The sequence below is a fragment of the Mandrillus leucophaeus genome, unplaced genomic scaffold, assembly GCF_000951045.1.
Source record: "Mandrillus leucophaeus isolate KB7577 unplaced genomic scaffold, Mleu.le_1.0 Scaffold174, whole genome shotgun sequence".
NCBI classification, from domain to species: Eukaryota; Metazoa; Chordata; class Mammalia; order Primates; family Cercopithecidae; genus Mandrillus; species Mandrillus leucophaeus.
Window position 1 is genome coordinate 3,201,429 of NW_012101743.1, and position 15,277 is coordinate 3,216,705.

The following is a 15,277-nucleotide window of genomic DNA, read 5'->3' on the forward strand; positions in this document are numbered from 1 at the left end:
AAGGAAGGAAGGAAGGAGAAAGAAAGGAAGGAAGGAAGGAAGGAAGGGAAGAAGGAAGGAAGGAAGGAAAGAAGGGAAGAAGGAAAGAAAGGAAGAAAGGAAGGAAGAAAGGAAGGAAGAAAGGAAGGAAGAAAGGAAGGAAGGAAGAAAGGAAGGAAGGAAGGAAAAAAAGAAGAAAGAAAAAGAAGGAAGGAAGGAAAGAGAGAGAGAGAAAGAAAGAAAGAAAGAATATATATGGAGGCTTCTTAAATTCACAGATAGAATTTAGGCCAACAAGAAAAATACTCCGAATCAATCCATGCTTTCTTGCGTACAAGTTAGCTTGATTACTGAACATTTTATAGAAGAAATTCCATCCCAGCCCTAAATTCTTAAGAATTTTAAATTAGTAGGCTAGGAAATTTTGATAATATTTGGTAAACTGGTAAAATTCCTAAGTTGGCAGGCTAGGATTTTTACTACAAAATTTCTGGTCCCTTTTTAAAAAAATCATTTATTTCCAGACATCTTAATTTAGCTAGTTCTATTATTCCTCATTATTTGTCCTCCCTGACAAACATATTTTTTTGAAGTCTCTTGTTTTCAATAGTTTTGCTATTTTGGTTTTGTAACAGCACAGTTGAAAGACTGTAGCTTTCAATGGCATTTTCCAATCTGCTCCAATTCTTGCCCCCCATCTCAATGTTATCTACCAAGTCTAGCTGTTCATCCAAAAGGATTAATCCCTAAATCAAAGAAAAAAAATCTTCATTAAAGTTGGTCTACACACCTTTCAGCTACTTCCTCTTCTCTTTTCTTTTCTTTTTTCCTTTCTTCTTCTAGTTCTTGTAATTTTAGCCTTTCCTGATTTCTCCTCCTTACAGCTCGTTCCCCAAAGTGTTTGGTTGTATCAGACGTAACCTGCTCCAAAACAATTCAAAGTTTCATTAGAAAAGTTTGCCAGCTGGCTGGGCACGTCCCAGGTCAGAAAGATAAAACTAAGATGGTACATGGTAATTCAAAATCAATTCAATTCAAAATGTCCTCTCTGCATCCCAGTACTCATATTCCTACTGCTTCTCAGCCACCAGCCAAACAGTACTTGTAAGCTTGAGGATTTTCTTTGGCAGAACCCTTGAATAAGTATATCAAATCATCACCTTAACTTTACACAATTTTACTTGTCAGTCATACCTCAATAAAGCTGTTTAAAAAAAAAAAAAAAAACCCTGAGGAGCTTACTTTACATTATGGTCATAGACACCATCACAGTGCCATCATAGGCACAGGCTGAGAAATGTCAGTCTGTTACTTCTGGTTCATTAAAAAGATCAAATGAGTTAAAGTATTTTTTTTAATCATCGGGAACAAAAATAATCAGAAGTGTCTGTGGTGCAGGGAGAACAAAGATGCACAAAAACTAACCTGATGAGAGAGAAGATCTATCATGATTAGTAAACAACTTTTCAAATCTTGAAATAAAGTGAAAATCAGATTGAGATACTACAAAATAGTATAAAATAGGTTAAAATTTTTGGTTAACCAAATCACAAGAAAATTAAAACCAGACACTGGACAGCGGGAAGTGGTCTCTCATCTTGTGGTAATATTTTATTTATTTATTACTTATTTATTTATTTTTGTTTATTTGTTTGTTTTTTGAGATAGGTTCTTGCTCTGTCGCCCAGGCTGGAGTGCAGTGGCATGATCTTGGCTCACTGCAACCTCTGCTTCCCGGCTCAAGCGATCTTCCAGCCTCAGCCTCCCAAGTAGCTGGGACCACAGGCAAGAGCCACCACACCTGACTCATTTTGTATTTTTTGTAGAGACGAGGTTTTGCTATGTTGTCTTGGAGCTCAACATGAGCCACCCGCCTTGGCCTCCCAAAGTGCTAGGATTACAGGTGCAAGCTACCGCACGGAGCCTAATTTTTTATTTTTTAAGCTGAGCAGTGGTACATGGGTGGTCATGACAGTATTTGCTATATCATTTGCCTGGCTGAATAGCTCATAATTTTAAAATACACATTTTAACATAACTAGCTACATATACACACGTGTGCGCGCACACATACACATACTCATACACTGGAAGCTGAAAGTCCAAATTCATGCTAAAGACTGATTTACAGAAAAAGGAGAGTCTAGTTGCATCTTTTCCACTGCTGGGTTAAGACTTCAAGAAGGAGATGACGAAAGCATGTAGACATCAATGAGATGACATGATGGAGTAGACAGGCTGATTTTGAAAGTAAAGAACCCAAGTTTGTTAGGATTATGTTTTAGCAGTTTACCTAACAGACATCCTGAAAATTTAAGTTGTGACCCAGGAATAAAGAGGGAAAAAAACTGCTCTCCATGTGGTTTCTTTTTTTTTTTTTTTTTTTTTTTTTGAGACAGAGTCTCACTCTGTCATCCAGGCTGGCATGCAATGGCGTGATCTCGGCTCACTACAACCTCCACCTCCCAGGTTCAAGCAATCCTCATGCCTCAGCTTTCCAAGTAGCTGTGATTACAGGTGCCTGCCACCATGCCTGGCTAATTTTTCTATTTTTAGTTGAGACGGGGTTTTGCCATGTTGGCCAGGCCAGTCTCGAACTCCTGACCTCAAGCAATCTGCCTGCCTCGGCCTCCCAAAATGCTGGGATTACAGGCGTGAGTCACCACACCCGACCTCCATGTGGTTTCAAATTGTATGTATTCCTCTCTTCCTCTCTCTCAGCAACTTGTCAAATATAATAAGCATATGAGATAATTCCACAGGGGCCATCAGGAATTCTTTAATGCCCTCAAGTAGTTGAGACAGAGCCTCAGATTATAAGAACCATCACTTTAAAGTCACAGCTGGCAGCATGCCTGATAGCACAAGAATGAGTGTTCAAATCAGGATTGTTTTTCTTCCTAAACATCCATGTATTAAAAATAATAAGTCTTTATATATCAGCTATTGATCAGAGCCTGGTAGGGTCTAAGAAAATTTATTCTAGATGCTTCCTTCCAGCTTTTACTCAGGATCACCCGAACAGTGGAAAATAAAAGAAACTCTGGCTACTTCTTACCTTAACGTTACATGCCAGAGCTTTCCCATCATCTCCTTCAAGCATCAGTTTCATTCTTCGAAGGGACAGCATGGCTTTTACAAAGTCAGTTGCCTCTTGGTACTGTATGAAGGCCTCAAATGTCTGTAAGCCAAAGCTAAAACCCCCAAAGCTCCTGTCAGTCATCACTTCTCTGTAGGGGCCAAGCATAAGGATATCCACATTCTTGATCTTCCCAAAACTTTCAAAGACTACCCAAAGGATCTCTTCACATGGCTTCTCCTTGCTAGAACCTTTAGGTGCAAACTATTTACAGGGCAAGTCTTCAAAATATATGGAATCTGGGCTCTTCTCATGGTCCTTCAGCCCCGTCACTCAACGAGGGCTCTCTTCCCTTGGGGAAGTGCTCCCATTCTCCCTGGGCATCTGTAGCCACTACTTTTAAGTCTTTTTTCAAACCATTTAACTTGATAATCTTCCCATATAACTTTGCCTTCAGGATCTGAACCAAACTTCGGGTCTCAGCCTCACCCTCAAATCGAATGAAGTCCTCTGTACTATTGGAAAGCCAAACTGTGGTGAACTGGTCAGGGCAAATCAGGCTCTTCAGCTGGTCAAGAACTTCCCAGTTAGAGAAGGGCCTCACAGGTTCTAGACTCCCTGGAAGCAATATGCTTCCAGGCATATTGGAATATCAACAATTTTGCTATGGGCTTGAGGTAGAGGTGCTGAGCTGCACAGAGCTCTGTTGCCTCAGAGTTATCATACACCACTGTGACTGTCATGGTGTCCTCAGACCACCTTAGAGAGCGAAAGAGAAAATTTTGATACAGATGGAGTAATATACAGATTTGGATTGTGAAATGGTGTTGGCATTGCTGGACTTAGAACAAATTGATAAGAAAAGCTATACTACAAGTAGAATTAAAATAATATCTTCTGATGCCTGGAAATAATAAGTTATTTCAGCAGGGCTTCCGAATATAAGGTTAATACAAAAAAGTCAATAGCCTTCCTATATAACAGCAACGAACAAGTAGAATTTGAAATTTAAAACTCAATACCATTTACATTAGCACACAAAACAATGAGATACTTAGTTAGAAATCTTACAAAATATGTACAAGATCTATACAAGGTAAAGAAAAACTAACTATGTGGTCCACGAATAAGAAGACTCAAGATGTCAGTTCTTGCCAACTTGATCAATAGATTCAATGTAATCCCAATCAAAATCCCAGTGAGTTATTTTGTGGATATTGGCAAACTGATTCTAAAGTTTATATGGAGAGGCAAAAGATCCAGAATAGCTAACTCAATATTGAAGAAGAACAAAGTTGGAGAACTGACACTATCCAACATCAAGACTTACTATAAAGCTATAGTAATCAAGATAGTGGTTTGGTAAAAGAAAAGACAAATACACCAATAGAACAGAATAGAAAGTCCAGAGAGGCCCACATAAATACAGTCAACTGATCTTTAAAAAAGAGGAGCAAAGACAATATAACAGAGCAAAGATAGTCTTTTCAAAAAATGGTGCTGGAACATTTAGACATCCACAAGACCTTGCATATGGCAATGACTTTTTAGATGTAACACCAAAGGCACATTCTAGAAAAGAAATAATTGATAAGTTGGATTTCATTAAATTTTAAAATTTCTGCTCTGCAAAACACACTGTCAAGAGAATAAAAAGACAAGCCACAGACCAGGAGAAAATATTTGCAAAAGATATGTCAGATAAAGAATGGTTATCCAAAATATACAAAGAACTCTTAAAACTCAACAATAAGAGTACAATCTGATTTTAAAATGGACCAAAGCCCTAACAGACACCTCCCCAAAGAAGATACACCAGATGGCAAAAAAGCATATGAAAAGATGCTTCACATCATATGTCATCAGGAAAATGCAAATTAAAACAACAATGAGATACCACCACACACCTATTAGAATGGCCAAAATCCAGAACACTGACCACACCAAATGAGGTCTCCTTAAGGAAGAAGTATCACAATGAGCATGTGGTACAACAGAAACTCTCATTCATTGCTGGTGGAAATGCAAAATGGTACAGTCATTTCAGAAGACGATTTGGCAGTTTCTCACAAAACTAAACATACTCTTGCCATATGATCCAGCAATGCGCACTCCTTGTTATTTCTCCAAAGGAATTGAAAATTTATGTCCAAACAAAAACTTGCATATAATGTTTATAGCAGCTTTATTCATAATTGTCAAAACCTGGAAGGAACCAAGATGTTCTTCAGTAGGTGAATGGATAAATAAACCATGGTACATCCAGACAATGGATTATTATTCAGCCCCAAAAAGAAATGAGCTATCAAGCCATGAAAATATGTGGAAGAAACTTAAGTGCATCTTCCTAAGTGAAAGAAGCCAATCTGAAAAGGCAACATACTATATGATTCCTATTACATAACATTTTGTAAAAGGCAAAACTATGGAAACAGTAAAAAGATCTGTGGCTGCCATGAATTAGAGGGGAGGGAAGGTTGAATAGGCTGAGCACAGAGGATTTTTAGGGCAGTTGGAGCTATGTTGTATGATACTGTAATGATAGATACATGTCATTAACATTTGTCCAAAACCACAGAATGTTCAACACCAAGATTGAACTCTAATGTAAACTATGGACTTTGGGTTATGATGATGTGTCAATGTAGGTTCACTGATTGTCACACATATAACCACTCTGGTGGAAGATGTTAATCACGGGGGAGGCTAGGCACGTGTAGGAGCACGAGTATGTGGGACCTCTATATTTTCTGCTCAATTTTCTTTTTTTTTTTTTTTTTCTGAGACGTAGTCTTGCTCTGTCACCTAGGCTGGAGTGCAGTGGCCTGATCTTGGCTCACTGTAACCTCCGCAACCCAGGTTCCAGTGATTCTCCTGCCTCAGCCTCCTGAGTAGCTTGGATTACAGGCGTGCACCACCACACCCGGCTAATTTCGTGTTTTTAGTAGAGACAGGGTTTCACCATGTTGGCCAGGCTGGTCTCGAACTCCTGACCTCAGGTGACCCACCCACCTCAGCCTCCCAAAGTGCTGGGATTACAGGCATGAGCCACCACACCAGGCCCCTTCTGCTCAAGTTTCTTGTGAACCTAAAACTTCTCTAAATAATAAAGCCTATTAAAATAATAATATCTGTTCTATAAGTGAATAATAATAATATGTAATCTTTATTTAATAATATTTGTTTAATGTTTTTAGAGCTTTCAAAGAGTATATACTGTGTCTCAGTTTCCTTAACCATAAAATAGAGATAATAAGATTTGGGGGAGGATTAAATGAGTGAGTACAGGCGAAATCCTTAGAATGTGCCTGGCACAAAGGAAGTTCTCAATAAACATAAGCTATAATATTATCTATTAGTGGTAGTAGTCTTACTTTATCTCATTTGATTTATGAAGCAACCTGTGAGTAGGTATTTGCCTGCCTGTTTTACAGATGGAGAAATTCAGACAGTTTCAGGAAAATTAAAACACTTGCCCATACATTGAGAAGCCAAGATTCTAAATCTCTAATCTATTATACAATTGATCTTAAATGTAAAGTCCCATTAAAAACCTGCTGGGGATGGTACACAAACACGGCAAGGGTGGCACATTAATGAACATGCACCGAACATGCATAGAACTTATAGTTCTAACCCATGCACCTGACTTAGCATCCCTTGTCCAGGTTGGTTTCCAAGTCTAAAATGGACATATCTACTCTTATTCCTCCAGTCTGTTGACTTTAACTAAATTGATCTCTAAGTTAAAGTTAAGAAGAGACAGCCTTTTCTAATGAGTGACAAAGTGAATTTGTCCTCTACTTTGGGACTGGAAAAATCCCAAAACATGAATGCTTGCTGTTTACTTCATATTAACAAACTATTTGAAGCAGTACTAAGGTGAACAAGATCACTAATGCTGGAAATTAAAGATTTAAGCTTCTATTTGCTTAATTTAAATAGCACTTCCCAATAAAGGAGTTTTTTCTGAGTGGATATATCCAGACTCTATGTCACCAGAGTTTCCCATTAATGTCAACTTTAGGGAAATTTAGACCCAAACATATATGGCCAGATGACAGAAATTCTAACACAAAATTTACTGCGAAGTCTTGGCTAACTTTATAGGTACATAATTATTTAATAACTACCCCTAAAGGACAATCCAAGTTAATTTCCTTTAGAAGACAAGGTTTGTATAGACTGATTTTATAAAAGGTCATCAAAAGCAGTATCTAAGATACTATGTTCTAGAAATCCTTATGACAGCAACACTGAAATGGGATGATATGAAAATAAACATGTTTTCTTTCTCCAGAAGCATTATCTAAATAGCAAAATGGAAAAACTCCAGTTAGTTTGCTGTAATTTGCAATAAGGGTCAACACTAAGGCCCCTCTAGGAGAAAAATTAATGTGATATTCAATTAAGATACACTGAACTCTAACATTTATTTATAACCATTAGGTATTTATTTACACAACCTAATATAAAGCAACAGTTTTTTAAAAACATTCCAGAAAATATACACCCAAAACAGAGTTACTCTCTTCAAAGTAATCAGGCTTGTCAAGATTTCCATTTGCTCCAGTGATACTGCCTTTGTTTAAAACACTGTAGAATGCTTCTCTTGGATTGATTTCAAAGCCTGGGTTACATTATTTTAAGTAGCTTCATGGAGGCCAATTTCTAAATTCCTTTATAATGGATTTGATATTTAGAAATTATCACAAATTACGTATAATCAAGAATGTTGGGTAAAATGGATGACTACAAGAACAAACTGATTTTCCCAAGAAGACCCAATTGTTTTTGAAAATAAAAAAAAGCTGACCTCCTTTAAAATCCTCACAACTTAAATTCCTGTTTCCCAAGGACAAAAATGACAACAAACGAAGGCATTTGTTCTTCTCATATCTTTCATAGTTGTTCACAGGCTTTAGATCTTAAAATTGAATGTCAATAAATATTTCATCTTAAATTACTCTCCCAAAATAGAGGGCTAATTATCTAATCTTACTTTTAAAATATATTGAGGACCTAGTATGAACTAAGAAGTAAGCTTTTTATATATGGCATGGCTTCATTGCTATAGCAGTGTCATTGGCAACTTCTTCTAAGTCACTAAAAATTAACTAGCATAGTGACTGGGACATAGGTGCACAACAACCAACTCCCGTTGCGATGCTTCTTCCTTAAGGAGACCTCAAGTCGAAAACTAATAAAAAATATAGGAGAAGAAGGAGGAGGTAGTGGAGGAGAAGAAGGAGGAGGAAGAGGAGGAGGAGAAGGAAGGGAAGAGAGGAAGGGAGTAATTTTATTTTTAGATATTTAGTGAGTACAAGTGCAGATTTCTTACATGCATGTATTGTGCAGTGGTGAAATCTGGGCTTTTAGTGCACCCATCACCTGAATAGTGTATATTGTACCCAACAGGTAATTTTTCAATCCTCACCTCCCTCCCACCCTCCCACCTTTTGGAGTCTCCAATCTATTATTTTACTCTATATGCCCATGTTGTACATTTCTTAATGCTTCAATTTTTTAATGTTTATAATAAGAATGTATTAATTTTGTACTTTGTTTTTAATTAAAAAGAGGAACTTCAGATGATAATAACAAGCTATTAAAAGGAAGCAATTTATAACTGCTGACACCAACTTGTCCAGAAAATAGTAAAAAAAAAACAGATTAATACAATAGCAACTCCATTCACCCACCAAAAGCACCTCTCTTTCTGCCATCACTGTAAATGCCTATAGGCATTTGAACCCATAGTCAAAGTTCGTGTGAGTCATAATGGAAGCCCGGGAGACCAGAGCAGGACTTTGAATATCACAGGCTCACTTGGCAATTGCAATACTAGCTACACAATGGGCTGCAGAACTTATCTTTTAGAACTGCTTTATTGAGGCAAAATTGATATATAATAAACTACACATTTCATAACATAAACTACACATGTATCAAAACTGTATGTTTTGGTAAATTTTGACATGTGTATACACACCTATGAAACTATCACTGCAATCAACGTAGTCAAAATACCCGTTGTCCCTCCACATTTCCTCCCTACCCTCATCAATCACTGATCTAGCTGCAAAATATTTTGTTTTGAGACAGGGCCTTGTTCTGTCCCCCATGCTAGACTGTAGTTGTGCAATCAAGGCTCACTGCAGCCTCGACTTCCTGGGCTTAAGCCATCTTCCCACCTCAGCCTCCTGAGTAGCTGGAACTACAGGCACATGTCACCACGCCCAGCTAATTTTTTATTTTTTGTAGAGCCGGGTCTCTCTATGTTACTGAGGCTGGTCTCAAACTCCTGGGTTCAAGCAATCCTCTAACCTCTCTCATCTCAGCCTCCCAAAGTGCTGGAATTACAGGCGTGAGCCACCACTCCTGGCTTAGCTGCAGAGCGTTTAACTCATAAATGATAATTTATAACACAGCAAAAGCAAACAGATGTTTTTGGAAAATACCCAACTAGTTCAGGCATGGTGGCTCACGCCTGTAATCCTGGCACTTTGGGAGGCTGAGGCAGATGGATCACCTGAGGTCAGGAGTTCGAGATCAGCCTGGCCAACATGGTGAAACCCCGTCTCTACTAAAAATATAAACATTAGCTGGGCATGGTGTGGTGGTGGGCGCCTGTAATGCCAGCTACTCAGGAGGCTGAGGCAGGAGAATCACTTGAACCTGGGAGGCGGATGTTTCAGTGAGCTGAGATTGTGCCACTGCACTCCAGCCTGGGAGTCAGAGCGAGACTCCATCTCAAAAAAAAAAAAAGGGTTTGTGACTTTCTCCCCAACACAATCCTTGGTTTTAACCCTGTTTAAGCCAAATATACAAAAATACAATCTATACTTAGTTATTATACTGTAGATATAGTTATGTATTTTATGCATATTTATATATTCATCAAAATATACATACTAAAATGTGTGGAATCACTAAGATCAAATTATTAGGCTTTGACTTAAAACTGACTCTTTAGAACAACCTAATTTGTCTCTAATTTCCCTTCTAATAAGCCTGTGCTTCAATTGACAGTAATGGTAGAATTCATTAATAACTTTCCCATCATTCTCACCAATCGCTATTATATGCATAGATTAATTTATTAAACAAAGTTTTAGGAGCCTAGATAAACCAAACCTTGATGGCAAGAAATGCCAGAATCATGATATTCACAAATTATCAAAAAGTCAAATTTTAATAAATATTTCTAGTATTCCCATATTCTATTGTGCTCACCATGACCTCCCCAATCCTCCCCACCCACATGCACATATCTTTCCTTTAGCCTTATGATTAAAAGCAACCCTACTGAGATGACTTATTCTTTAATATCTTTGCATAAGCAAATGGGAGCTCCTCCAACCTTAAAAATTATAGTTTTTTAATAATGTTTACACAGTGTGCATTCTAGCAGTATCTTGTGTATGTAGCTTTACTAAAACATTTCACTCAACATGTTCCCAATGCCAAAACATTTCTAAGAGATTATCAGGGAACACGGTCACCTCATCTTCCTTGCCTCTATATCTCATAGCAAAGCTTATTGAATAACAGTAGGATAAGGGAATAGAGAAAAGGAAATAGACTGGAGATGTTGTCACAAGCCTAAAATGTTCGTTTTAACCAGCAGTGAAACCTCAATAAATTCTGCACAGTCTGCATCCTAAGACATTCCAATATCTTCTCCCATTCCAGGAGATACTGGAGAGATTCACCTAATACATCTCAGGGTTTTTAGATCAGAAATATAACTTGAAACTTTAAAAGCACTTGAGTAATCAGCAAAGTAGCCACCTATTCATTCTCTCTTGCTTGTTCTCACTCTCATAAATATTTGCTGACACAGTATTAGAAAGGCCATTTGAATGAGGTACTTTAAAAAAAAACAGTGGAAAAAATAGGACCGTCTATGCAATATCCTCTTTCAAAGTAGCTCTTTGCTACCTTCCTTTTTTCTCCAGGCTTTTGAATCTTAAAGTTAGTCATTTTGAAAACATTTAAGATGTATACAATTATACAACATATTTATGGAAATAGCAGGGAAGCCAGAATTTATTCGGGTCAAATTAACCTAGTCAATTTTCAATTTTCTGGCTACTACAGAATCCCAGTATGTACTGACCAAATAAAAACATTTCATGGTTCTTCAGTCAAGATGCCATGCATGGACGTTCAAGTATTCTGACATGTCATTAAGCCAACAACATTTTAAAACTGAGACTGACCATATGCTCTGATCTTGAATAATTTAAAAATCACATCATTAAAATGAGTGGCACTCAGTTTTGCAATAATAAGAATATAGCCAATATATGACCCAACAAATGACCGAATTCCCAAATTAAAATGGTCTGGGCTTATGGGGGCACTGGGGGCTTTCTGGGCAGAATGGAAGGGATTTTTGGAGATCCACAGCCATTTGGCAATGATAAATTTGCAACAACGAAATATTAGAGTCCTACTGAGAGAGAATCTCTTCTACCACCATTCAGAGAAAATCAGCTCTAAGGTAGAGTTTAGTATGTGGAATTTCGATCCTGAAATGAAGAAAGCTGGATTCATATTCATTTAACTCTGAGCAACTCAATTTCCTGTTTTCTCTTCCTTGTGTTAAAACATCATCCTAAAGTTTCCTGTATGTGGTAACGTTTGTGAAAGCAACGTGTTCTGAGTGTTTCTGAGGCTAATAGAAAATAAATTAACCTGAAGAAAAGTCTTGTGTTGGCCTTTCTGTGCAAATGCGTTCACATAACTAACTCTAAGCAAGTGTGTACAGGAGTCATTCCAAGATAACAAGGGAAGAAGCTGTTTTTAAAAACCTGCACAGAGCAGTAAGCAGACCTATCTGACCAGTCTTTTGGTCTTTTGCTCCTTCGTCTGCACCAGGAACATTTTTATTGAAGAACACCTCTCTCCAGACACCTCCAGCCAGGAATGCTACTTTATACCTTAGATTAATAAACAATGCTACTGAAGAAGACTCACTGCTTTCTCTTCTCATGAAAAAAAAAAAAAAAAAAAAGCTATCAGGGAATTAAAGGAATGTGGCTATCTTCCATGCTTTTGCCTCAATCACTGAATAATCAGAGTATTATTTGTGGGAAATGCATATCATGAAGTTGCCAGTGTTTTGCTTCTCAGTTGTATTTCCACAATCTGAAAATTACCAACAAAATTCCTGCCCACCAATCGCCACCTACAGGTCAAAAGCAACCTTCACATGGGACCCTGCTTTGCACTATTACCCAGTTTTTAAGAGTAACAGTATTTCCCAACCTTTTAAAAATCCCAAGGTAAACTTATTTGACTACAAGTCCCACAGAATAGGATATTACCCAATACCTCGTGCTGAAAATGTGATCAAGGGAAGAAAGATTGGAGAAGCCACAATTCACTTGAACCCTTCACAGTGGACCAAAATGAAGTTATGGCATCCTAACCAGGGAACACTGTCAGAGAGAAACAGGTACAAAGTCAAAAGTGAATGAAATTGTTTTAAAATTAAGACAACTGTATATTAACAATATTCAGCACGAACAGCAAGTAAGATTTACACCATTGTACTTACATACCATCATGATCTGATTTTTGCACCTGTTTTATTAACAATTCCAGATATTGATATGGTCATCACAATTCCTCATTTTTCATGCCTATAGAGAGTTTCTCTAGAAATTTTGTACAATTACAATGTGTCAATAAAAATTAAAGGTTGTAAAAAAAGAAATTCTATATAGAGAAAAATTACATAGAAATTCTATACTTACTATATATTTAGTTGGATATTCTCCCCGGGGATTTGTGTCTTCAATTATTTTTGAAAGAGCATAACTCTTTCCAAAAGAGTACTGCCACTGCTCTACACTACTATTATGAGAATGAGTGCTACTATGGAAATCTTTGTGTAAATTTTTTATTATTATTATTATTTTTGTGTATATGTGACAGAGTCTCACTCTGTCTCACAGGCTGGAGTGCAGGGGCACAATCTCAGCTCACTGCAGCCTTTGCCTCTCGGGTTCAGGTGATTCTCATGCCTCAGTCTCCTGAGTAGCTGGATTACAGGCACATGCCACCACACTCGGGTAATTTTTGTATTTTTTTTGTGGAGACGAGGTTTCGCCATGTTGGCCAGGCTTGTCTCGAACTCCTGACTTCAAGTGATTCGCCCGCCTCGGCCTCCCAAAGTGCTGGGATTACAGGTGTGAACCACCGTTCCAGGTCTTATGTAAATATTTTTAAAAGCCAATTTATTAGGCCATCAGCAGCATTAACATACTTGATTCCCCTGCAGTCCTGATCACATTGGATCATTATCATTTTTCTTTCTGCTACCTTTATTAGTATAAAATGACAACTTAAAGCAGCTTTAATTTGCATTTAATTTTATGTAGGCTGTAGTTTCAGCCAACCTTTATATTGATATTCAACTGCCTATTCAATGTCTCCAGTTGAATGTATCATTGGCATCTCAACCTAACAAGTGCATCAGAGCCCTTAATTTGCATCTCCTAAACCTGTCCTCCACCTCACACTTGCTCCCCTGACTCCCAGTGATTCCCAGCTCCCTAAGTAGAGCCACCCTGAACCCAGGCGCTTAGACTCAAAACCTAGGAGTTAATCCTTCCAAAAGTCTTTTTGACTCCACCTTTACCACAAATCCCAAATTCATCTCCATCTTCACTGCTACCCCCCGGTCCAGGCCACTGTCATCTCTCACCTGGATTACTGCAACAGCCTCCTAACTGGTCCTTCTTCTTCCATCCTTGCCCCTACAGAGTCTACTCTACACAACAGCCAAGGTCGTATTTTTAAAAACCTAAGTCAGATCATGTCACTCCTCTGTTCAAAACCTTCCAGCGGCATCCCATCATGTTTTGAATGAAATCCAAACTACTTACCTTCAAAACATGGCCCCTGCCCACCTCTTTCAACTCAGCTTTGTACCCTTCTCCCTTATTACCCTAGTTTTCTCCATCCCACCCCGCTGGCCTTTTTACTGCCCCTCAAATGCATCAGGTTCACTCCTCAGGACTTTGCTCTTGTGGTTCCATCTGCCTGAAGGGCTATCCTCCAAGATTTTCTCATGGCTGGTGCTTTCTCTTTGCTCTCATTTGACTTGAATGTCACCTGCTTAGAGAAGCCTGCCCTGAACACTCTGAAATAGCACTGTTCTCACCCCTGTGACTTGGTAGTCTATCACCCCATTTTATTTTCACTATAACACAGAAACCATCTGATCATCGTGTGTCATTGCTAACCTTTTTTTTTTAATCTGCATCTGTCTGGTTCACCATTATATCTTTAGAGCCTAGAACAGTACTTAACACACAGTAGGAACTTAATAATGCTAAATCTTATGTAAAACAGAGACTTTGCTCAATAACTACATTTAAAAGGTGTTACTTCCGGCTGGGCACACTGGCTCGCGCCTGTAATCTCAGCATTTTGGGAGGCCGAGGTGGGCAGATCACAAGGTCAGGAGATCGAGACCAGCCTGGCCAACATGGTGAAACTCTGTCTCTACTAAAAAATACAAAAATTAGCCAGGCGTGGTGATGCACACCTGTAATTCCAGCTACTCAGGAGGCTGAGGCAGGAGAAGTGCTTGAACCCAGGAGGCAGAGGTTGCAGTGAGCCGAGATCGCACCACTGCACTCCAGCATGGGTGACAGAGTGAGACTCTGTCTCAAAAAAAAAAAAGTATATTTCCATACTTAAAATACTAATAACAGCACCTAAAGACCCATAGTGAAATGATAATGCAGACTTGCTTGTTCATTTTGACTCCTAGACCTATTAACATTAATCAGTGAACATTGAGATTAATTTAAGTGTACCTACCAAGCACCTTTAAGACACTTTGGGGACCACAGGGAAGAGTCACCCTCAAACAACTGAGTCTAGAAAGAGAAAGAAATTGAGACAATTAACTGGAATCTAAGGAAGAAAATGGTGAATGTCAGGAGAGACATTTGGTACTTTGGGCTACAGACAAGCAATAATGGTTTTAACATTCTTTCACGTGAAATGAGTGTTAGAATTCCTGAGAATAGGCTCCAGTCATGTTTAAGTGTGTGCGTATTGCTCCCTTCAAGAGTGTTGGGACATGCATAAAAATAGTTGTATCTGTCACAATAACTAGCATGGGGAGGACACCACTGCCATTTGGTTAGCAGGGGGCCAGCGATGCTAACTGCCCTGCAGTTCCTAAACAGA

At 38.4% G+C, this 15,277-nt stretch overlaps 1 protein-coding gene across 1 annotated transcript in view; it reads right to left on the reverse strand.

Moving 5' to 3' along the window:
• The window catches only part of LOC105537555 (A-kinase anchor protein 17B-like), an 8,377-nt gene extending 4,576 nt beyond the window's left edge, over positions 1-3,801 (reverse strand). Inside the window, 5 exon segments of the mRNA XM_011977205.1 lie at positions 770-900; positions 3,038-3,092; positions 3,141-3,376; positions 3,378-3,692; positions 3,694-3,801. Coding sequence (XP_011832595.1) covers positions 770-900; positions 3,038-3,092; positions 3,141-3,376; positions 3,378-3,692; positions 3,694-3,801 — 845 coding nt within the window.
• Positions 3,802-15,277: the final 11,476 nt, after the last annotated feature.